Source organism: Eulemur rufifrons, chromosome 7, assembly GCF_041146395.1.
Source record: "Eulemur rufifrons isolate Redbay chromosome 7, OSU_ERuf_1, whole genome shotgun sequence".
Classification (NCBI taxonomy): Eukaryota; Metazoa; Chordata; class Mammalia; order Primates; family Lemuridae; genus Eulemur; species Eulemur rufifrons.
Window position 1 is genome coordinate 68,957,851 of NC_090989.1, and position 24,616 is coordinate 68,982,466.

At 38.6% G+C, this 24,616-nt stretch overlaps 1 protein-coding gene and 1 pseudogene across 2 annotated transcripts in view; both read left to right on the forward strand.

The window, feature by feature from the left end:
* Positions 1 to 20,769, forward strand: part of SENP5 (SUMO specific peptidase 5) — a 33,789-nt gene extending 13,020 nt beyond the window's left edge. The window contains exons 3-9 of one of the 2 annotated variants that reach the window (XM_069472747.1): positions 66 to 204; positions 449 to 496; positions 2,666 to 2,743; positions 12,461 to 12,598; positions 17,211 to 17,294; positions 18,784 to 18,834; positions 20,076 to 20,769. In XM_069472747.1, the coding sequence (XP_069328848.1) occupies positions 66 to 204; positions 449 to 496; positions 2,666 to 2,743; positions 12,461 to 12,598; positions 17,211 to 17,294; positions 18,784 to 18,834; positions 20,076 to 20,186 (649 nt within the window). In that variant the 3' untranslated portion in view covers positions 20,187 to 20,769. The remainder of the gene's footprint in view (positions 1 to 65; positions 205 to 448; positions 497 to 2,665; positions 2,744 to 12,460; positions 12,599 to 17,210; positions 17,295 to 18,783; positions 18,835 to 20,075) is intronic. The other variant, XM_069472748.1, reaches the window with a different exon arrangement.
* On the forward strand, positions 4,023 to 5,099 carry LOC138386375 (PRELI domain-containing protein 1, mitochondrial-like; annotated as a pseudogene).
* Positions 20,770 to 24,616: the final 3,847 nt, after the last annotated feature.

Consider the following 24,616-nt stretch of genomic DNA (forward strand, 5'->3'; position numbering starts at 1 on the left):
ACTTAGCAATACATTGAGTAGAACTCATGTTTTTTACCTTTTCTTTCAAAATCTTTCTGTTTCAGAAAACCATTTATCAATAGGGAAATAACAAACTATCGGGCCAGACATCAAAAATGCAATTTCCGCATCTTCTACAATAAGCACATGCTGGATATGGATGACCTGGCGACCCTGGATGGTCAGAATTGGCTGAATGACCAGGTTAGTGTATTGCAGGTTCTCAGCATGGAAAAGGTGCAGTAGATATTGGTCAGTAAAATATTATTATAACCTCTGGGTTGGCCTTACAGTTATCTTTTAGAATCAAGGATTCTTTATTCCTACTGAAGTGACTCATTAACCCCAAGGTTTAAAAGGTTTGATTACAATATCAATATATTAGTCATTCTGATTGGAGTGTTCTGAATTGTATAGTTAGTAAGCCAGTTTTATGTTGCCTTTTTAGGTCATTAATATGTACGGTGAGCTGATAATGGATGCAGTTCCAGACAAAGTAAGTGGAAACTTCCTCTTCTTTAGAAGAATCCTTGTGTATTAAAAGTAGTAGTTTTTTGTTTTTAAACTTTATGTAATTGTTTGATATACCTTAAATTTTTAAAAAAGGGTTTAATTTTGTCTTGATAATGTTAAGGTTGAGCATAAGTTCCAGCAAACCACTTCTGTGTAAGAAAGTCACGGTGCAATTGTTTTCCTACTTGTGTCAGAGTGGGTGTGTTTGTTGATATCTTGCGGGGGAGGGGCGGTTGTTTTGTTTTTGGTGGCGAGATGCACATAAGAGATTATTTATGCTCTTAAATTTAACTTGAAATCTTACTCTCTTTGAAAATGTAAAATAGTATTCATCTTCATTTTTTCTTGGGTAAATCTTTAATTCTCAGTTCCAATACAAACTCAACCTTCATCAGCCCTAAATTCTCTTAAGAGGTTAGTTGCATATTAAAACTATTTTTGACTTAATATATTCATTTTTATGTATGAATACTTAAATGCCTGATGGATGGGCTGCAAAACTTTTTGAGTACTTTATACAACTTTTGTAAACTAAAAAATAAGCAGTTATATATTTAAAAATCTCAGATTCTGATACTGTTTATGAATATAGAAAAATGATTTTAACTTTCCAGTTAAAATCACAAATATGTTGTGCATTATAAATTGGAATCATGAGGATAATCTGCCAGATTCTTTGTCAGAATCTTAATCATTAGAAAGTTTAAATCTAAACATATTCAGATTGTTTTTTAATATTAAAGTATTAATTTCAAGAGCTTAATTTACCTTCACTGTCTCTATAATAGTTTTTTTTTTTTTTTTGAGACACCGTCTGACTGTTGCCCAGGCTATAGTGCCATGGTGTCATCATATCTCACTGCAACCGCAAACTCCTAGGCTCAAGCAATCCTCCTGCCTCAGTCTCCCAAGTAGCTGGGACTACAGGCACACACCACCACGCCTGGCTAATTTTTGTATTTTTTTGTAGAGACGGGTCTCACTCTTGCTCAGGCTGGTCTTGAACTCCTGGCCTCAAGCAATCCTCCCACCTGGGGCTCCCATAGTACTAGGATTATAGGCGTGAGCCCAGCCTTGTCTCTACATTTAATTCTAAACTTTCGTGGGGTTAACAGGACACTTACTAAGGCAGTGGGTCTCAAAGTGTGGTCCCTACACCGGCAGCATCAGCATCACCTGGGGACTTACTAGAAATGCACATTCTCAGGCCCCAGCCCAGGCCTATTGAATCAGAAACTGGAGGTGGGGCCCAGCAATCTGTGTTTTGACAAGCTTTCCAGATGATTCTGATGGACACCAAATTTGAGAATCACTACTCTAGAGATAGCTATTACAAGCTCTTTTTATGTGTATGTTAAACCGAGTATTTATCAAAAGAATGTGCATCAGAATCATCTGGAAGTTTCAAAAAAGTAGAATACTGGGCCCCACCCTCTGAGTTTCTCCTTTAGTAGGTCTGGGGTAGGGCCTGAGAATTTGGATTTTTAACAAGTTCCCAGGTGATGCCGATACTACTGATCTCATGATGACCACACCTGGAGAACCACAGCACTAAGGGAACAGTTTTATCATCTCAAGTTTACTGAATGAACACTTTAATACCACAATATGTTTACCATCTCAGATAAGCTGATACCACTTGTAAGTCAGAAATTTGAAGCCAGTAATGCAGGCCCTGATGCTCTGGATGAACAGGGTAGTTCTTTTGGTACTAGAAATGATCACACTAAGGCCTTTTCATAGTTGTTACAACAAGAGTCTCCATATCTACATCCTTCAGATGGGATTAGTTTTGCAATCTATATCCCTTGAGTTCAGGTAATCATTACCTCATTTTTTCATAGCTTCTTTCAACTTTATCACCTGATTTGGAGAGATTTGTAAGGTTGCTTCTGGTTCTGGATTCAGATGATCTGTTCAGCTCTGTCTTGTAGACTACAGCTGTAAGGTCATTCTAATAAAAATTTGGAACAGAATCTTCTGTAAACCATGTAATATATTTTCTATATTTTGATCATTATTTTTTGAGAAGAAACTTTTCCTCCCCTTTTGTCTATTTTATGTTCAAGCATTTTTAAATTTTCTTTTCCTTTGAAGTTAGATCTGAGCAAGCCTAATATAATCTGGTTGCTTGTTTTGGTGTCTGTTCTAGGTTCACTTCTTCAACAGCTTTTTTCATAGACAGCTGGTAACCAAAGGATATAATGGAGTAAAAAGATGGACTAAAAAGGTATTATCTTTATTTCTTTTTTATTCTAAATTTGAAGTGCAGGTGATAGGCCACTTTGGATGAAAGGATAAGAACTTTAATATCAATATGATGTTAATCTTTTAAATCTTATTGTTTGAAAGACCTTAATTGCCTCCTGGTCTCAGTTACAGTGATAGAACAGTGGGGAGATAGAACAAAGAGCTGACATTTGGTAGGCTTATCAGCACAGGCTTTCAAAAATTTTTTGCTGGCATGGTGGCTCACTCCTGTAGTCCCAGCTATTTGGGAGGCTAAGGGGGTAAGATCGCTTGAGCCCAAGAGTTCAAGCCAACCTGGGCAACATAGTGAGACCCTATCTCTAAAAAAAGAAAAAAAAAGAAAGAAAATTAAACTCTGATCCATTAGGAGAAACCTATGTACAAAATCACGGTCTATACATAAAATCATACACATAACTGAAAGAATTCCAAAAACCATGTACCTAATTTACTATAAATATATATGATATACTCTATTTTCTATTCTGTGGCTTATTTATTAAATGTTTATTATGTGCTATCATTGGTAGAGAGCTGAAAATATTAAGATGGCTAAGGTTTTATTGACTGTCTGGTATGGTAATCAGTAGCCACATATGGCCATTTAAATTAATAGAATAAAATTTAAAATTCAGTTTTTCAGTTAACTCTAGTCACATTTCAAGTGTTAAGTAGCCATGTGTGACTACTGGCTACCATATTGGATGGCACAGATATAGAATATTTTCAACACAGAAAGTTCTGTTGGACAAGTGCTGGTCCAAAAAGTAGAGAAACTTATAATGAAACAATGCCAAAATAAGATCTATACTAATAAAGCTGATATCAAATGCTATGGGAGGATGCTAATACTGGACCAAGTAATTGTGGGGGGAAGGTTTGAGGAATCTGAATCGACAGTGATAGTCTGGGATCAAATGAATACAGGAAAGGGAAAGTTGGAAAGTGGCCCATAGGGTCCCAGGATTACAAGAACTGTCGACCTCCAGGGATATAAATTGGTAGTTCTTAATGGAAATCCCAATTTTAAATCCCTCAACCAGGGTAGAAAATTAAAACTGAGAGAAAGGACACTGTGAAAAACATATTTAATATTATAATTTTGACTTTGGAAAATAGTAAAAAGAAGTTTTTGGAAGTGGCGCAGGCCGGGACAACTCATGGCGGCTGTGGCGGCTTGGGTGCGGTGCCGTGATGACTGAGTTGCTAGCCTGGCAGTGGGCGTGCGCCGAGCCCGGGCCAGCCAGCACGAGCCCTCCCGGGGCTCCGCACCCCTAATGCTGCGTGGGTGCTGAGCCCGCCCCGGCCTGGACGATGGTGAAGTATTTCCTGGGCCAGAGCGTGCTCCGGAGTTCCTGGGACCAAGTGTTCGCTGCCTTCTGGCAGTGATACCCGAATCCCCATAGCAAACATGTCTTGACGGAAGACATAGTTTACCAGGAGGTGACCCCTGACCAGAAGCTCCTGTCACGGCGCCTCCTGACCAAGACCAACAGGATGCCCCGCTGGGCCGAGCCACTGTTTCCTGCCAATGTTGCTCACTCGGTGTACATCCTGGAGGACTCTATTGTGGGCCCACAGAATCAGACCATGACCACCTTCACCTGGAACATCAGCCATGCCCGGCTGATGATGGTGGAGGAATGATGTGTTTACTATGTGAACTCTGACAACAGCGGCTGGAACGAAATCCGTCGGGAAGGCTGGGTCTCCTCTAGCTTATTTGGTGTCTCCAGAGCTGTCCAGGAATTTGGTCTCGCCCGGTTCAAAAGCAACGTGACCCAGACTGTGAAAGGTTTTGAGTACATCTTGGCCAAGCTGCAGGGTGAGGCCCCTTCCAAAACGCTTGTTGAGACAGCCAAGGAAGCCAAGGAGAAGGCAAAGGAGACAGCACTGGCAGCTACAGAGGAGGCCAAGGACCTAGCCAACAAGGCAGCCACCAAGCAGCAGCAGCAGCAATTTGTGTACCCAGCCTACCACCCCCACAGCACACCAGACAACTCGGCTCAACTCCCTCTGGCCTGTACCCATTGTACTCTTATTATTAAAAATCAACTTCCAGCCCTATCCACTGATTGGGTGGTGGGTTGGGGGTGAGTGTCCGGTTTGGCATCTGCAGTACACCAGACACGTTATCCATGTCTGAGCCTGGCCTGCTATCCCCCCATTTTGGGCAGCTGAGGACAAAGGTGTGGTGACTTGCCCCCAGTCACAGACCATATGCAGGTGAAGTGACAATAAACACTAGACTGTAAGCTCCATGAGGGCAGGGCTCTTTGTTTTTTTCTCTGATGTGTCCCAAGTACCTGGAACAGTATCTAGCACATAATAGGTACTCAATAAATACTTGTTGAATTTAAAAAAAAAAAAAAAAGAAGTTTTTATAATATAATATAAACTGTAAAAAATAAAATTAGGTAAAACTTCGGCCTGCTGGACATAGATTAATAAAGGTTGAGAAACATGTTTTGTTTGGTTGCTAATGGTGTACGGGGCCTAGACTGATGGGACCTGATCCTGGGGTAGAGGAAGCTAATAATAATGGTGTGGAGTGAGAGAGAGAAGAGGAAGGGAGATTTCTCAGGTATTTATGAGCATACAAGAAGCTTTAGCTGCAAATATTCTGTCTTTCAACAAATATTTATTGAGCTCTTAATATACGCCACTTTTTTAGTCACCGGGGACACAGTAGTAGACAAGAAAGATAAAGGCCTTGCTCTTATGAGATTCACAAGTAAGCCAGTAGATAAAGTGCTATTTGCTGTGGAGACATGAGAACAGAGTATGGGAATACAGAGTAATGGGGGTAGGGTAGCAGGAGGAGCAGGAAGATGGGCTGGCTCTTTTAGATAGGCTCGTAGGGAAAGGTCTCTTTGAAGAGGCCACATTTCACTGAAAATGACTGGTCCTTCTCAGTGGTGAGCAGGACCAACCATGTGATAACCAGGAGAAGAGCATTCTAGGTGGATGGAACAGTGAATGTAAAGGCCCTGGAGCCGAAGCGAGTCCTGGCATGTTGGAGCAGTTACACAAATGAGATCAGGGAGGTAGGTAGGGATCAAGTCATGTGGGGCATGTAGGCCATGGTGAAGAGCTTGGCTCTTGAGTGCAGCTAGAAACCATTAGAGAGTTTAAGCACAGGTGGGGTGAGGTGTGTGTATGTGTGATAGATAAGGTTGTCCTTAGCATTAATTCATTCATTCAACAGTTATTTATTGAGTACCTGCTATGTGCCTATGTAGAAAAACTCAAAACAGTTTTTTTCCTCTGCTGTCATACCACAGCAACAGTCAACACGGAAGACTTCTGTGGCTAAATGTGCAGGGGCTTTTCCCCACACACCAAGCAAACAAGCAGTTCTGTAGCAGACACCAGCTGGGTGTCCTCTAATTCAATTCTGACACTATCTACCTGGAGATAGCATCAGATCCCACAGGTTGAGGGCTCAGACCCCAAGACTGCCCACTCCCCCCAAACTATTTGGAAAGGGGAATACATCTTACCGATTGCAAGTCTAGGCCTCTGAAACTACTGACCTGCTGGCTTCAAGTTGGGGTTCCCACGACCCCTCTTTGGGTTCGCTAATTTGCTAGAGCAGCTCACTGAACTCAGGGAAGCACTTACTTACACTTACCAGTTTATTGTAAAGGCTACTACAAAGGATACAGATGAAGAGATGCATCAGCCCAGGTACAGGGGAGGAGGCATGGAAATTCCATGACTGGGCACACCACCCTCCAGGAACCTCTATGTATTCAGCTATCTGGAAGCTCTCCAAACCTAGTCCTTTTGGGTTTTTATGAAGGCTTCATTATGTAAGCATGATTGATTAAACCACTGCCATTGATAAACAATTTAACCTTTAGTCCCTCTCTTCTCCCCTGAGGTTAGAGGGTAGAGTCAAAAGTCCCAAACCTCTAATTCTACCTTGGTCTTTCCCAGCTATATACTGAATATAAGAAATAAACATAAAATAATATGAAAAAGAAAGGTTAAAAATAAAGTAACAAGGTACTAGGCAAATACAAACCAAAACAAAATGAAGGAATGACAATATTATAGCAGATGAAGTAGAATTTGTGTGATGATCAGATTTCAACATGTAGAAGATAAAATAATGATCAGTCTTTATGCACCAAAGAACACAGTTGCTAAATATATATAATGCAATTATAACAGAACCAATGAGACCTTTCTCATAATTGGGTAAATCTAGTAGACAAAATCATAAACAAATTAAATAATGACAATCAATATATTTGATTTAATAGACTTATACTAGATCTTTATACCCCACAAAAAGAGAATATGCTTTACTGCTATATCTAAGGAACGTTTGTAAAAATTGATCATGTACTTGACCACAAAGAAAATTATTATAGACATTATTCCTTGATCACAATTCAGTTAAATTAAAAACAAATAACAAAAGGTGGCTAAAACCTCTTAACAATTTGGAAATTTTACAGACACATGTTACTGGATATAACCTTTGGATCTAAAAGAAAATAACTATATACACAAACTATTTAGAAAGGGATGTAAAGGGTAATACATCTCACCAACTATCATGGAAAATAATGAAAGCTGTTTTGGGAAAAAAGTTAATGGCCTTAAATGCCTTTATTGTTAAAGAAAAAAATAGAATAATTAAGTATTCATCAGATTAGATTATAGTAGATAAATTACAGAATGACCAAAGGATTTGAATGCATAAAAAGAGAAACAATAAAAATACTGATAGAATCTGTAAGAGAATTTTTAAAAAATAATCTCAGAGTTGGGAATTCCAGTCTAAAACCCAGATGCTATTAGCTGGGTTTGGTGGCGCATGCCTGTAGTCCCAGCTACTTGGGAGACTGAGGTGGGAGGATGGCTTGAGTCCCGGAGGTGGAGCCTTCAGTGAACTATGATGATGCCACCATACTGCAGGAGACAGAATGAGACCCTGCCTCTAAAAATTAAAAATAAACAAAATAGCATAATGAGTCCCCACAAATCTATCATCCAACTTGAAGAATTAACATTTTGCCATTCTTGTTTTATGTTTATCTCTACCCACTTCCTACCCCTACTGGATTATTTTTGTCAACTTTTTTGAGGCATAATTTATGTACAATAAACTGCATCCATTCGAAGTGTGTAATTCAATGAGTTTTAACAGTTGAATGCATCTGTGAAACCACACCACAATCAAGATATAGAACAATTCCATCACCTCCAAAAGATTCTTCATAACGCTTTGCAGAATCTGTCTTCTAGCCCCACACCAACCTCCCACTAGTCTATTTTTTGTCACTATGAATTATTTCGCATTTTCTAGAGTTATATAAGTAGAATCATACTATGTATTATTTTGTGTTTGGTTTCTTTCATTCAGCATAATGGTTTTGAGATTCATCCATATTACTATTATAAGTGTATCAGTATTTTTTAGTTGCTGAGTAGTAGTCCATTAGTATTTACATTTTGTTCATCCATGCACTGGCTGATGGATATTTGAGTTGTGTTCCATTTTTGACTATTGGGAATAAAGTTGCTATATAACATTTGTGTACAAATCTTTGTGAGGATGTACATTTTAAATTTTCTGGGTAAATACCTTGAAGTAGAATTGCTAGATCATATGGTGAGTGCATATTTAACTTTTCAAGGAACTGTCCAACTGTTTTCCAAAGTGATGTACTGTTTTACCATCTGACTAGCAATGTATGAGAGTTCCTTTGCTCCGTATCCTCATGTTTGGTGGTGTCATTGTTTTTAATTGTATCATTTTAATGGATATGTGTAGTATTGATTGTCTCATTGTGGTTTTAATTTTTATTCCTTGGTAACTAATGATATTGAGCACATTTTCATGTGCTTATCGGCTATTTATATATCATCTTTTTAAGAATTATATTGTTACATAGATTATTATATCAAGTGCTTCCTACAGCCATATTCTGTGCTATTTTTTTACACATAATATACATCTTAACCATTTTTAAGTGTACAGTTCAATACAGTGTTAAAAGTATTCACAATGTTGCATAACCAATCTTTAGAATTTTTCATCTTGCAAAACTGAAACTTATATATCATCTTTTGTGAAGTCTGTTAAAGTTGTTTGTATTGAATTGTTTGTCCTTTTATTATTGAGTTGGAGACCTTTATATGTTCTGGATATAAGTCCTTTGTCAAATTTTTGTTTTCTCTCAGTCTGTGGCTTGTCTATTTTCTTAACCATGTCTTTTGATGAAATCTAATTTACCATATTTTTTTCTTTTATAGTAACTGCTTTCTATGTCCAGTCTAAAATATATTTGCCACCTATGTTTTCTAATAGCTTTATAGTTTTTAGTTTTACATTTATATCTCTGATGCATCTCAATTAATTTGTTATGTAAGAAGTGAGGTAGGGAGGGATCAAGGTCTTTTTTTTTTTTCCCATATGAATATTCAGTTGTTTCAATGTCATTTGTTGAAAAGACTTTTCTTTTCCAATTTAATTGCTTTGGCACCTTTGTAGAAAAATCAATTGACCATTTATGTGTAGGTCTATATCTGGACTTTCTGTTCTCTTACATTGATCTTTATGTTCTCATGCTAATACTGTTCTGTCTTGATTACTGTATCTTTATAGTGTTTCTTGAAATCAGTGTACATTTACTAGCTTTATCCTCCTTTTTCCAGATTGTTTTGGCAATTCTAGGTCCTTTGCATTTTCACATAAGTTTTAAAATCAGTTTGTTAATCTTTTTTTTTTTTTTTTTTTTTTGAGACAGAGTCTCACTCTGTTGCCCGGGCTGTAGTGCCATGGCGTCAGTCTAGCTCACAACAACCTCAAACTCCTGGGCTCAAGCAATCCTCCTGCCTCAGCCTCCTGAGTAGCTGGGACTACAGGCATACGCCACCATGCCCAGCTAATTTTTTCTATATATATTTTTAGTTGTCCATATAATTTCTATTTTTAGTAGAGATGGGGCCTGGCTGGTCTCAAACTCCTGAGCTCAAACAATCTGCCCGCCTCGGCCTCCCAGAGTCTTAGGATTACAGACGTGAGCCACTGCGCCCAGCCTAGTTTGTTAATCTCTATTTTTTAATAAGCCTGGTGGGTTATGATTGGGATTGTGTTTAATCATAAATACAATTTATAGATTGTATTTGTCTATACGTTAGTTTGAGGAGAATGGACATCTAACAATATTAAGTCTTACAGGCTATGAATGTGGTGTATCTTTCCATTTATTTAGGTCTTTAACTTTTCTCATCAATATTTTGTAATTTTGTGTACAGGTCTTATTCATTTTTTTGTTAAATATATCCTTAAGTATTTCACATTTCTGAAACTGCTATGAACAGAATTTTTAAAATGTTATCTTCCAATTGTTTGCTGTTAGTATGTAAAAATACAGTTGATCTGTATTCACTCACTAGTTCTAGGAGCCTTTTTGTAGATTCTGTGAGATTTCATAGACAATCATGTCTGTAAGTGGTGACAATTTTATTTCTTCCTTTCTAGTCTGTATGCCTTTTTCTTCTTGCCCTATTGCACTGGCTAAGACTTCTAGTACAATGTTGAATAGGAATAATGAGAGAGGACATCTTTGCCTTGTTCTCAATCTTGAGAGGAAAGCAATCAGTTTTTCACTATTGTGTGTCATGTCAGCTGTACTTTTTTTTGGTAGATGCCCTTTATCAGGTTAAGTTCTCTACTATTTCTATTTTGCTGAGAGTTTTTAGTCATAAATAGATATTGAATTTTAATCATATGCTTTCCTACAGCTAAGAAGATGATTTTGTGGTTTTTATTCTTTATTTTGTTACTAGCACCCAAACTGAATGAGCAGCACCTGTCTTAAGACATGCCAGTCTCATGTGGTAGCTCTGGAAGCTTCAGTTTGGTCATGACATGACTTCACTTCTGGTTATTACATCCCATTGGTTAAAGTAAATCACGTGACAGGACTAAACTTCTGTCTCTGGTAGGGGCAGAGAAGTCACATGGCAACAGGCTGGTCTGTATAATCTTACAGGGAGGGCAACAAATAATTGGGATCGATAATACAGTCTACTATACATCATTCTAAAGTATATGTACAGATTGAATATCCCTTATTCAAAATCTTTGGAACCAGAAGTGTTTTGGATTTCGGATTTTTTCAAATTTTGGATTATTTGCTTACATATAATGAGGTATCTTGGGGGTGGGGACTCAAGTCTAAATATAAAATTTATTTATGTTTCATATACACCTTAGATACATAGCCTGAAGGTAATTTTCATACAATATTTTTAATAATTTCGCATATGAGACAAAGTGTGCTTAAGGCTATATTTTAAATATGATTCTTTGTTTTAGATGCTCAAAATTTTTGAGCTGGGAAGGACTGGTTATCTAGTCTGTCTGCTATTTTCTGCTGCCCACTCCCCTCACTCCCCAGGTTTATGGATGGAGGAACTAAAAAGCAGAAGTGCTTTGCTCCAAGGTCATGGAGACTAGTAAAAAATTCATTTAGAGCAAGACATTATCTGGATATGAAATAGAAAGCAAGATGGAAGGCATGAGAAATTAGTTTCTGAGAATTTTTTTAAAGCTTTTGTAGAGACAGTCTCACTGTATTGCCCAGGGCCGGCTCAAGCTCCTGGCCTCAAGCAGTCCTCCCACTTTGGCATCCCAAAGTGTTGGGATTACAGGCGTGAGCCACTGCACTTGGCCTCTGACAGTTTGATACAGTTTAAAATGTTTTTCCAACCCATGGAGAAGTGGGGAAAAAAAAAAAATGTTTTAACCCAAGGAATCACTAAAATACTCTCAAAAAATACCTGAAATTCATTTACCTTTTACAAATACTTATTGAGCACCTACTACTTTGTCATCTGATCTACAACTGGAAATTTGAGTAGAATGCCAAATATTTCTAGATTGTAAAGGATATCCATTAGGATATAAAGGACGTGTTAGGATTGTAAAGGATGTATTTGGATATAAAGGGTGTATAAAGTATTATCAAGGGTGTTTTTCTCAATTTCAACATCTGAGAGACCCAAGGGAGTAATAATGATACTAGCTAAGATTCATTGGCTACTCATAATGTACTAAGCATAGTTTTATGCATTTTACATGTATTCTCTTATTACTCTCAACAACTTCATAAGGTAGGTACTATTTTATGCATTTTATAGGTGAGGAAGTCAAGGCACAAAGAGGCTAAGAAGCTTGCCAAAGTCATCTGGCCAATAAGTGGAAGAGCCACAATTTGAATTTGAGCAGACTTGCTTCAGAGCCCATGATCTTAGCTACTATACCAAGTCTGTAGAAAAATGGAAGACTTATACCTTATATCATTTTCTAATACCATGATTCTTTCCTAAATAAGAGTTAAGTCTAGGTCAAATATGTGCCACAAGAAAATTAAGCAAGCATAAAAATAAGGGGCCAAGTCATATCAGGCAGTTGCTAAGCACAGGTTTAAGTAGGTTAAATGGAAAATAGTACTTTCTATATCTTCATTTTTCTTCTTATTGTTATGGATTTTGGCTTAGTAGTTATAAGCATGGGCTTAGAGTAAGACCTGGGTTCAAATTCTAGTTCACTGCTTCCTAGTTTTTATAACCTTGGGCAGGTCAGAGGTCTGTAAGTAGAAGCTGCTGTTTGTTGTTGGTTTGGATAGCCTGTGGTGATGTCTGCATTTCTTTCTCTTTTCTTAATCAGGTGGATTTGTTTAAAAAGAGTCTTCTGTTGATTCCTATTCACCTGGAAGTCCACTGGTCTCTCATTACTGTGACACTCTCTAATCGAATTATTTCATTTTATGATTCCCAAGGCATTCATTTTAAGTTTTGTGTAGAGGTAAGTTAATATATTGCCTGTTTTTTTTTCCCCCTATTTATCTTGTGATTGGCCAGATAGCATCTTATCTTAGCTCTAGACAGAACAGCAGAAGTCAGAACCATGGAGGAACAGTTTCTGTCATGAAAACCCCCTAAAATGTTAGCAGACAAAAGGACTATAAGAGGATTCTCCAGGTAGGGAGAGGTAGCTGTGTAAAGATCTAATGCTGTTCTATGCCCTGAGTCAAAACAAAACAAAACAAAAAAACAACAACAACAACAAAAAGATCTAGATTCCCCTCTGAGATACCCTATTTGGATTTTGTCTATGCTTTCTTTGGTTTCTCTTAGTGCTAAAATTGGCCCGTATCTTCAAAACAACTTCTTTAGAATAATTTATAAGCCAACAGAATCAACTGACAAAATGTTAGAGTTTAGCTAATAACAGTTCAGCAAGACGATGGGATACAAAAGCAAGAGAAATCAGATTTCCTAAGTTCCTTCACTGTCAAGAACCAGTTAGAAAATGTAGCTGAAAACAAAAGATTCCATGTACAAAAGCAACAAAACATAAATAACTTGGGAATATACCCTAGCAAGAAATGTGGACGTTCTTTATGATTAAAACTCTAAAGCTTATTTAAGTATTTAAAAGAAATCTGAATGATGGAGAGATAGGCAGACTCAATATTGGAAAGAGACCAACTCTCTCCAAAATAATATGTACCAATTTTTATCCTAATAAATTTCTGACAGGATTTTGAATGAAACCTAATAAGCTCCTCCTAGAATTCATATGCATGAATAACTAGAACAATTTTGAACTAGAATAGTGAAGGAAGGAATACTTGCTCTACTAGATGTCAAGCTGTGTTTCAGAGTTTTTGTGATTACAGCTATATTTATATTGGCTTAGGAATAGACAAATAGATTGGTGGAACAGCATAAAGAATCCAGAAGTAATTCATGTATCTATGGGAATTTAGTATATGATAAACTTGGGAAAAGACAACCGATTCAGTTATGGCACTGGGAAAATTAGCTGTCTAATTGGGTAAGTGAAATAGAGCCTTCCTTCATATTACTTAGGAAAACAAATTCCAGGTGGAATAAAGACCTAACTACAAAATACAAAACTGTAAAAGTATTTGAATAAAATACAGAAGGTGCCATGTTCTTGGTGTAGAGAACGTTTTCTTACACAGAACCAAAAAAGACACAGGAAACATTTTGAAAAATTTAACCATCTCGTAATTTAAAATTTCTGGTATGTCATAAAGTTAAAAGACAGGCGACAGACTTGGAGAAAATGTTTGTGACATTATATGATGGACAATTCTTACCCAGCATATATAAAGAACTCCTCCAAATGAATAAGGGGAAAAAAGGACCTAATAGAAATGGATAAGTGACAATACAGTAAATTTTAGGAAAAAAATGCAAATAACCATTGAACTTATGAGGAGATGTTCAGCCTCACCAGAAATAAGAGAAATGCAAATTAAAACCACATCAGGGTTATTTTTGCCCATTTGATATTCAAGTGTTTATGTGAGTGTAAAGAAATAGACATTCTTGTATTTTCTGTGGGGTGTATAAATTGATATGGCTGCTTGAGGACAATTGCAATTCTAATCAGTTCTAAGTGCCTTATAAATTAAAACGATGCATGTCCTATTCCATCTCATTTCCATTTCTTGGTATCTACAAGAAAAAAATGCCTGCATGTGCACACAAAGATGGGGCATATACCAGGATGTTCATTGCAGCATTATTAGTGAAAAACAAAACAATCTAAATTTAGCTCTACCAAGAGAATAGCTAAATACAATATAATATAGTATATCCTTACTATTAAACTGACTGTAGAAGTTCCAAAGAATATAATAGATCTTCATGTCCTAACATAATTGAGTTTAAAAATGCCAGTTACAGAATGATAAAGTATAACACGTTTATAGAAAAAAATACATGCATGCATACATGTATATTTGTATATATACAAATACACCAGTATGTATATACGTGTAAATATATATTTATAAATGAAAAGATAGTATAGATGTTTACCATTTTTCATATCAGTGATTATCTTTGAGTAAGTGTAGAAAGGAGTAGGACTAATAGTTAAAGGGGATTTGGCCTTGTTTTAATTTTTTTACAAGGAGAATGTATTCTTATGTTGTTTAATTAAAATTTAATTTAAAAACTAAATATAGGCCGGGCGCGGTGGCTCACGCCTGTAATCCTAGCACTCTGGGAGGCCGAGGTGGGCGGATCGTTTGAGCTCAGGAGTTCGAGACCAGCCTGAGCAAGAGCGAGACCCCATCTCTACTAAAAAAATAGAAAAGAAATTATATGGACAGCTAAAAATATATATATATAGAAAAAATTAGCCGGGCATGGTGGTGCATGCCTGTAGTCCCAGCTACTTGGGAGGCTGAGGCGGTAGGATCGCTTAAGCCCAGGAGTTTGAGGTTGCTGTGAGCTGGGCTGACGCCACGGCACTCACTCTAGCCTGGGCAACAAAGCGAGACTCTGTCTCAAAAAAAAAAAAAAAAAAAAAAAAAAAAACTAAATATAAAGAAAACAAACTACAAGGAATATCAAGTTTTCAAAATTCAAGTTTTTGTTACTAAGAAATACGGGGCGGGGGGAAATGAGGAATCCTTCTGGGCCCAGAGTTCTCTAACTCCATCCCAGAAGAGTAGGTACAATATCAGATGTGAGTGTGTTTTCCAGTTCCCTTCCCTAATTCCTTGCCTATCTCTCAACCAACACATCCCTTTACTTGCCAGAGTCTGTGTATTTTATCTCTTCCATAGATAAACTTGAAAAGATATAAACAAGAATGTAGCCACATCAGTGCCTTTAAGAGTCAGATTCTAACAGGCTGAGGAGGGCAGGGGTGTCAGGATCTAGGATATATTAATACTTACCTGTCTCTGCTTTGTGCCAGGCACTGATGCCGGGGAGTCAGGGAGGGGCCAGACAGACATTTATCTTCATGGAGTAAATGGTGGTTAAACAGAATTTTGTTTATAAAACAGGCAGTTGATTTTTAAGTTGATTTTGGATTATTGGAGCCTGGTTCTGCATAGTTATTGAAATAGTCATCTGAATTTTTGCCCACATCCTCCTGCAGAGTTTTAACCTTTTTAGCAAAATTACAATTGGCCTGATCATTTTGCACATTTGCAAAAGGATCCTAAGAGCAGACTTGTTTTTGGTGATACCTAAAAGTCATTTAGAGTCAAGGCAGGTGGGGTTAGGCTGTTTTTTGTGTTAAGAGGATATGGGGTCATAGAGGTGGCTCTAAATGAGAGTTGGAGGGGGTGCTATATTTCCAAAGGTTTGATGAGAAATGTTTTAAACACCAAATAAATGTGTAGATTCCGTGAGACATGGGAGCAGGGACTTCAACAGCTGTATACACTACCGTGTTCCCAGCACTTGACACATTATAGATGCTCAGTAAGTATTGAGTAGGCGACCATTTTTAAGGATATGTTTTTTGCCTATATTTTGTTTATGAATTTACATATACTGCTTACTCTGAGAACTTGAAGTTACTTGTTTGGAGGAAGAAGAGCAGCAGGCAGTCATACTTTGTTAAATATTAAGTATCTGCCTTCACCAAATGTGTTTTCTTCAAGGAGGTAGCTTCTTCTATTCCACCTTCAGGGACATGTATTTAATTCACATAATGCTCTGACTTCACCCTTGATGTAGAGAGAGAGATGCACAAAGAGGTTGAGTGAATTAGGGACATTTTGAAACTCCAGCAGGCTTCATCTTGGTAGACTTGACCATATTCGGTATTCAGAATGGGTTTGAGTATAACTCTTCAGAAACTAAATGTTACCTTCCCTGCAGCCCTCGAAAATAAGGAGTATATCTAAGGCTGGAATGTTTCTGTTTTGTTTTGTTTTGAGACAGGGTCTCATTCTGTCACCCAGGCTAGAATGCAGTGGCGTCATGATAGCTCACTGCAGCCTCAAACTCCTGGGCTCAAGAGATTCTCCTGCCTCAGCCTCCGGAGTAGCTGGGACTACAGGCATGCGCCACTACATCCGGCTAATTTTTCTATTTTTAGTAGAGACAGGGTCTCACACTTGTTCAGGCTGATTTTGAATTCCAGGCCTCAAGCGATCCTCCTGCCTTGCCCTCCCAGAGTGCTGGGATTATAGGTGTGAGCCACCGTGCCTGGCCTGGAATGTCTTTCATTTAGTTTTAGTTATTAATGAGTTCTGCCCTGGTTTCCTTCCCTCTATTGAGCATTAGATAGTGATTAAGACTTTCTTTTTGACTTACCAGTATGTAAGTTTCAAATGCAGCAAGTTAACTGACTGCTGGAAAAGGTTAACAATCTCATAAAAACATTCTAATTAAACAAATACCAGTGTTCACAGTCTAAGTGCATACCTTGAGTACGAAGGTCTCAGTCCTCCTTAACAACGTGAAATGAAAGATCTGAAATAAAGTTCCAGCTTTATACTCTTCATCGCATACATTCTCTGCCCAATTATGGGGCCATAGCCTCTTCCTTTGCTTCTGTCTGCTGTGGGCATGTTCCATTTTTCACCAACTGATGGAACACAGCATCTGTGTTGTGGTTTCTTTTTAACCAGAATATAAGAAAGTATTTGCTGACTGAAGCCAGAGAAAAAAATAGACCTGAATTTCTTCAGGGTTGGCAGACTGCTGTTACGAAGGTAAGTATGTGATAAAAATGAAACCCAGGCATGTCCAGGGGATGGAGTGATCTAAGGGGTGGGTGCCTTTAAGAGCATTTGAAGACTGGTGACTGAGACACCAAGAGCCTGGAGGCTTCAGGGGGGCAGCTCAAAATAAACCTCAGTTTAGCATTCATCATCTAGCTGCTCAATTTCCCAGTGCTTGCTGGGAGCAAACAACTTCAGTCATTTCATCCCTGAGGCAGTTGCTAATGATGTAGTTGCTCTCCTGAAAAAATAAATTTTGGCGGGGGTGGCACCTGCCTCATGCCTTCTGGTTCTTATTTCCAGATGACCCATATAGACCTCGAGAAATGCTGAAATGACTGTTTCAGTGCTCTCAGGGAGAAAGTGCACTGGGCCGCTTGCCAGGCATAGGAGGAAGACAGTCGCCTAGTGCTTCAGGCTGAATATAGCCTGGATGCACACCATGTTTGGCCCATGGACATTAAAGCTGTTTGTGGGACAGATTGCCTAGGCATAGTCTCTCCATCCAGTCCTCACTGCCAGTGCCTTACATTGTGTCATCAGTGCTTTATTTCCAGAGTGTTTTTGTGTCTGATCTCATTCGATCCTTACAACCTGTGAGGTAGGTGGGTCATTTAGGGATGAACATCATCTTTTAACCTATAGATGAAAAAATGGATGTGTAGGTATGACCTTCCCCAAAGGACATCTAAACTATCAATAGAGTCAGGTCCTTTAACTCAGGTAGTGATCCAGACGTCTCTCTGGGTCATTGACACAGTGTTATAGGCAGGGTCTTGAAACAAACCTTTAACCCATCCAAAGCAACAAGATTTATTAGTTCATCCTTACACTGAACCAAATGCTAAATTTTAAAATTACCGTAAGTTTTGTGTTTTGAATAACCTAGTATACCAGTTCAAAGCAGAACTGAACTTGTAAATTTTCTGAATTTATCCAACTAGAATATCTGGGCATTCTAAATTTAGGATCTTTGATATTCCCACTTTAGGCTGAATACAGTAACCAATTCTTTGAAAATATACTGTCTACCTTCATGATTTCTTTCAAAGACTAGGACACAATTGAGTAATATGAGATAAAAAGTGTAGACTGGTAAGTAGACTTGTTACCATCTAAGTATTCAGAGTCCAGGCATATGTTCTGTTCTGTGACCCATGGTTTCATTTTGACTTGATTATCAGTGCATTGATAGCAAAACTAATTATCCAGGTGGATGTTTTTAAAATAGGTTATTTTTTCCCATTTCTTATATTTAGGCAAAATGTTTATCCTATAAATTGTGGTTGCCACTTGATAGCTCTTTTTATGTGGCTAGATGCCTCCGTACAGTTAGACATGTGAGATACTAGATATATACCAGCTGTCCTGGACGGAGACAAGTTTCCTGTCTTTTGCTCATTTTTCATAATAGAATTTTTCTTGCCTGAAGGAGGAGTACTTGATCTTATTTTAATGACCATTTTGTTTTTCCCCTCAGTGTATTCCACAACAGAAAAATGACAGTGACTGTGGAGTCTTTGTGCTCCAGGTAAAGAAATACTGTTTTTTCAGAATTTACAGTGTGTGAATTAAATTTGTTGGGTGTAGAGATGGCAGTCTCTGTATGTGCACGATACTAGGTACAAGCAAGAGAGTACCTAGTATCTAGTACTTTCCCTCCCTCCCCCCCCCCTTTTTGTTGGGAAGCAGCAGTTCCTGCATTTTCAGATGTTAACATTAGGAAGAACTGCCTTCCAGGGCCAAGAACAAGTAGTGGGCATCACCTGTGTCTTATTGGAGGTTATTAGGAAGCCACACTGGACACCATCTCAAACATGTCCATATCAGAGGCCACTGGCTTTTGCAGAATTACTTTTTTTTTAAACCATTGGCAAGCAATCTGCGGTCTCTGACATAGAGTAATTAGATTTTAAATAAATTCAAAAACTACCATCTCGTGTTGTAGGTCTCCTTAGAGGTCTAAAAAAGCTATGGAAGAATTTCAGTTAGGCATATATTTATGAAAGAAATTATAGTGAATAATCCATAAATTTAGAGATTTACAAAGATCTTGGAAGAAGGCCGGGTGCAGTGGCTCACGCCTGTAATCCTAGCACTCTGGGAGGCCGAGGCGGGCGGATCGCTGGAGCTCAGAAGTTCGAGACCAGCCTGAGCAAGAGCGAGACCCTGTCTCTACTAAAAATGGAAAGAAATTATATGGACAACTAAAAATATATATAGAAAAAATTAGCCGGGCATGGTGGTGCATGCCTGTAGTCCCAGCTACTCGGGAGCCTGAGGCAATAGGATTGCTTAAGCCCAGGAGTTTGAGGTTGCTGTGAGCTAGACTGACACCACGGCACTCACTCTAGCCTGGGCAACAGAGCGAGACTCTGTCACAAAAAAACCAAAGATCTTGGAAGATACGTTCACTCATACATCTCATGAATGTTTGGGGTTTGTAAACACATTGAGGTTCCTACTTAAAGGCCATGTCAGGTCTAGCTGCACTCTCAGCAGGTTGCACTGGGGGAGGAATTGAGGCCTGTGTCAGTTGCTGCTTTTCACAGTATTGGGTCAGGAGGGAGGGAGGGAAGCTCCCTAGCCATACGCTTGCCTGGAAAGTTGACTGTAATTTGGAGGTAAATATTTTAAAACAATGTGTTTTACAACAAGTTTAAACAAACCTTAAGATGCTGCCTTAGACCCTATTAGGTCTGCATCTGGTAAGATATGACGGGCTGGTATTCAGCTTTGCACACCACTTAAGTGTTTCTGGGACCTTTGCAGTACTGCAAGTGCCTCGCCTTAGAGCAGCCTTTCCAGTTTTCGCAAGAAGACATGCCCCGAGTGCGGAAGAGGATTTACAAGGAGCTGTGTGAGTGCCGGCTCATGGACTGAAACTCAGCAGGGACTCTGAGAAGTCTGACCAAGTTGGAGCAGATGGTTTGTTACTTGAATCTCCAAACACTTATTTGAATTTTTACAGATATTTCAGATCAGTGGTGTTGGGCCACTATTGTTACCTCAAATTTATTTTTTGCCCTTATTCATTTCTCCAGCTACCATGTACTTTTGTTTAATGTTCGGTTTGGTTTCATTTTTAATTTTGTGGATTCTGTGCGTCCCCCCATATTTAATATTTATTATCCAAACGCATGCATATAGACAGAGCATGCAGTGAAGAGTATTAAAAAAAGCTTAGTAGATTTGGTGCAGCTTTTGAAACTTAGTTAGACATGAACTGAATACAGGTTTCAAATTTAATCCCAGAACCTAAAAATGCAAGATGTTTTTGATACAGCATAACTCTGAGAATAATAGATGTTCCCTGGGACATAAAGGGTAGCTGGGAGTGGCTTTGATAAAGCCAGTCCTGTTTTACATTTACCAGCAACACCTTTCACTGACTTTCTTCTCCAAGTGAGTCTTAGAGAGAGACATGCATTCCTTTTGAAGGGTGAGGTGGGAGTGGCTGTAGGCAGACCGGTGTGTTCTATTTACGGGGGCACACTTGTAAGCACAGCACCTGCTTTGGGAATAGTTGATGAAGATATGAGAAAAACAGCCACCTTGGGGGCCAATTATCTTAACAAATGAGAGATATAAATCTTGGTTTTAGGATTATAATACATGGCCTACATCTTACAAAGGTTTTCACTGGGACGCTGAATTCCTTGGATTTTTCTGGTTTTGACCTGTTAAAAAACTTAACATGCATCAAACTCTAGTGGTCAACCAAATGAGAATTCAGCGTTTCTTAGGGTAATTTGCAAGTTACAACTTCCCTTGTGTGGCCTCCCATATGGAAGAGATTAAGATTTGCTAAATAAATTTCTCTTTCAAGGGCATCTGAAATTTAAACATTCAAAGTCAAAGACTGACTTTAGGTCTTTTGCAGGGTGGATGGGGAGAAGAGGGAAGGTTATAAAGACAACTTGATCCCAAGGGAGTGCAGCAAATATAGAGTGTTTTTTTCCTCCTATCTCTTTGGTGATCTTAGCAACATGCAGGGCTCATTTGGCTTCTGCATGAGCAATCCTGACACTCTAGCATAGTTCTTTTTTTCTTTTCTATCGAACCTCATTTTCTGAGGGAAAGGCCAAAGTGGCCCTGTCCTTATGCTTAGCTGCGTTAGGATTAAAGTAATGGATCTTACATCTTTAATTTGGCCTTTTGTGACATATTTGAAAGGGAAAGAAATAAGGAAAGATGTATGTTAAACCTACCCAATTATCCTTTCTAATCCAGGGGAGGAAAAACAAAAAATGTATGTGTGAGAAACTCAGAAGCCTGTATAGAAAAATATCAACTAAATGGCAGAATATACTTGAATTTATGCCTGGTTGGGTTTGGAGTGTTGAAAAGAAAAAAGCTAAAATGTTTAGTTTAACTTGGCTATAAGGCATGGCTGAGAAAAGGCTGACTGCCAGCATTTGAGGGCTGAGTCAGACCATGTTTACATGTGGGGTTCCCAACACCAGTGTTGACACTGGGAAGCAGCCCCGGCACTTTCCTCTCCTGAGTCCTCCAGACTCAAACTCCTTAGTGTAAAACCAGGTCAGTATTTCTTACTGTGCTTCAAGTCGTTAAAAAGACTGAGAGTAGAGGCACTTTATGCTGCTACAAGTAGGGTTGTGTCAGCATTAGGAAAGATAACAATTAAAAGTGGGAAGATGTTTCTTGAGGTTTTCAGACATAATTATACAAAAGTGAGATTTTTCAAAATTTGTGAGACGTTTGCCTCTGATTTTTTGTGGGGAGGGCGGTGGTATACCAAAGTAGCCAGTAACTAGGCTATTGATTCAAAATGTCTAGTACTTCAGTGTGAGGAAGTATCTGACTCTCTCAGTGACAGAACCAGGCATGCAGAAGAGACAAAAAGAATTGTGTTCCTGCAAGAATCTTAAAGCCCAGAGTTTGAGTTGCTTGCCATTTCCTCCAGTTTGAGAAATGGTCATCATGTCAGCAGTGAGGCATACAGGGATGAGTGGAGACCCTTAGGTGAGCTGTCCAAATCCAGTTACTCCTTCACTTCCAGCTTAATAGGGCACCTTGAGGTGCGCTGCCCAGCATGGTTTAGCTTAAATGTTGCATTTTAAAAGTCTGTTTTTAAATGTTTCTGCCATTTATGAAACTTGGTTTCAGCACATATAGTTGCTTTTCCCTTTCTTCTTGTGATTAGGTATAAACCTCTATTTAACTCAAATCCTAGATTAGAATGTTCTTTGTCCTGATGTTTGCAATAATTGCTTCCTTGGTAAGAAAGGCATTTTTGAAATATACTCTGGGCTTTGGTGAAAGAGACAGGCATTGCTTTGCTGTCATTAGCTTGGCACTAAACTGTTCAGGTGCCCCCAAAGTGGAGAAACCTTATGCTTTTGGGGTCAAGCACAGGCCTTATCTAACTAAAAGCTACTTTTTTTTTTTTTTTTGAGACAGGGTCTCACTCTCTTCCCTGGGCTAGAGTGCAGTGGTATAATCATAGCTTACTGCAACCTCAAACTCCTGGGGACTACAGATGTGTTGCCACCATGCCTGGCTAACTTTCTATTTTTTTGTAGAGAGGGGGTCTCGCTCTTGCTCGGGCTGGTCTTGAATTCCTGGCCTCAAGCGATCCTCCTGCCTCAGCTCCCAAAGTGCTAGGATTTCAGGCGTGAGCCACCGTGCCCCGCCTAAAAGCTACTTTTGATGAGCTTTCCACAAGCTGCCCGGGTCCTCTCCATCAACAAACTTACCAGGCTGTGGTTGCTTCTTTCTAGCGGTCTTTCCTTTTTTTAAATCTATAGCAATGAATATAGATTTAATTCAACTTTTAAGTTAAGTTCTCTCAAGAATCATAGAGAATCAACTTTCAGTTAGCCTCTTAAGAAAGGGAAAAGAAGCAGTTGCTGCCAATAATCCCCAAAGCACATTTTTGCCTTTGTATTCTATTTTCTACTTAGCATTGAATATAAGTTAACATGGTCATCCTGAATTTATAGTTGGAACAAAACAATAACAGACCTAACCGGGACACAGCCAGCACTAGCCTAATCTGAGCTGCCCTTTTTCTTTGCAGTTGTGGTCCACTGCTTCCCTGGGTTAGAAGAAGAAATTGGGGTGTCTGGGTGGGTCAGACCCTTCAGGCAAGAAACAATGTATTAATAGTGTGAATTATATATATACTAATTACCTGCTCTGCTTAATTATGTTGAGAAACTGAATTAATCAGAAGTCATAAAGCACATACTTTGTTATGTGCTAGGCTTTGCCTCCTGGCCTATAGATAATTAAGACCTAGGGAATACCATCAGAGAAGTGCTAATGTTATTTGGGTGTTACAAAAGCAGACCTAGACAAGCTGTCCACTTAAATGGTACCTGTTGGTCAGAAAAAGAATTTATTTAAAGATTATGATCATGTAAAATTACAGTACTCAACCCTTCTAGCAAAATATTTTTTTTAAAAATAAACTAAATGCCTTTATAAACTTGTGTTCTCCTGTGTTGAATAAAGTATACTGTTTGAGTAGTAATCTTTCCCAGTGACATTCCAGTCATGACAAGACTGACTTAAGAACCGGGACCAGTGTACACCCTCACCAGCCTACCTTCACAGCAGTATTTATCCCATAGAATTTTCTACAATGATGGAAACATTCTATACTTTGATCCACTACGACAGCCAATAGCCATGGTTGTGGCTACTGATCATTAATATGTGTTTAGTTTAAGAAATTGAGTTTCAAGTTTGGCATGTTAGCTAATAATGTGTAGGGACAAGACAGTCTACGGATCCAGCCCAGCTAGATCTGACACCTAACCCACATATCATATTCCCTAATCTTAGTGTACATATCTGAACTTCTACTTTCTCTGGTTAAAGCGAGAAACATGTCAGATGCTGTTCCTGAGAGAAATAGCAAAAAGAAGGGTGCAATGGAAGGACTCATATTTAGTATCCCCAAGTCCACGAAACATAAAGTTGTCTTAATTCAAGCTCAATTTCCCTTCCCCGCCAATCATCCAGAGCATGTTTTCTGGAAAATGAACCTATTCTTCATCAATAGAGAAGTTTGCTTGATACATCTTTTATTCTTTTCACAAGAACAGCCAAGCTCTCTGTTCATATGAAGCCACAGCTAGTTGCAGCTATCAAAATGGATGCAAATCCTGCACATTATTCATAGATAATTCCCTCCCCCCCAAAACTCACTCACAGATAGATAGTCTAGAGTAAGGGAGTTCTAGAACATGTCCTTTTTAGGGTAGGAAAGAGGCAGAGACAATGATAAGTTGGTCCAACTTTATTAAAACCTCTTACAGAAGACACAGTTCAAATAATAAGTT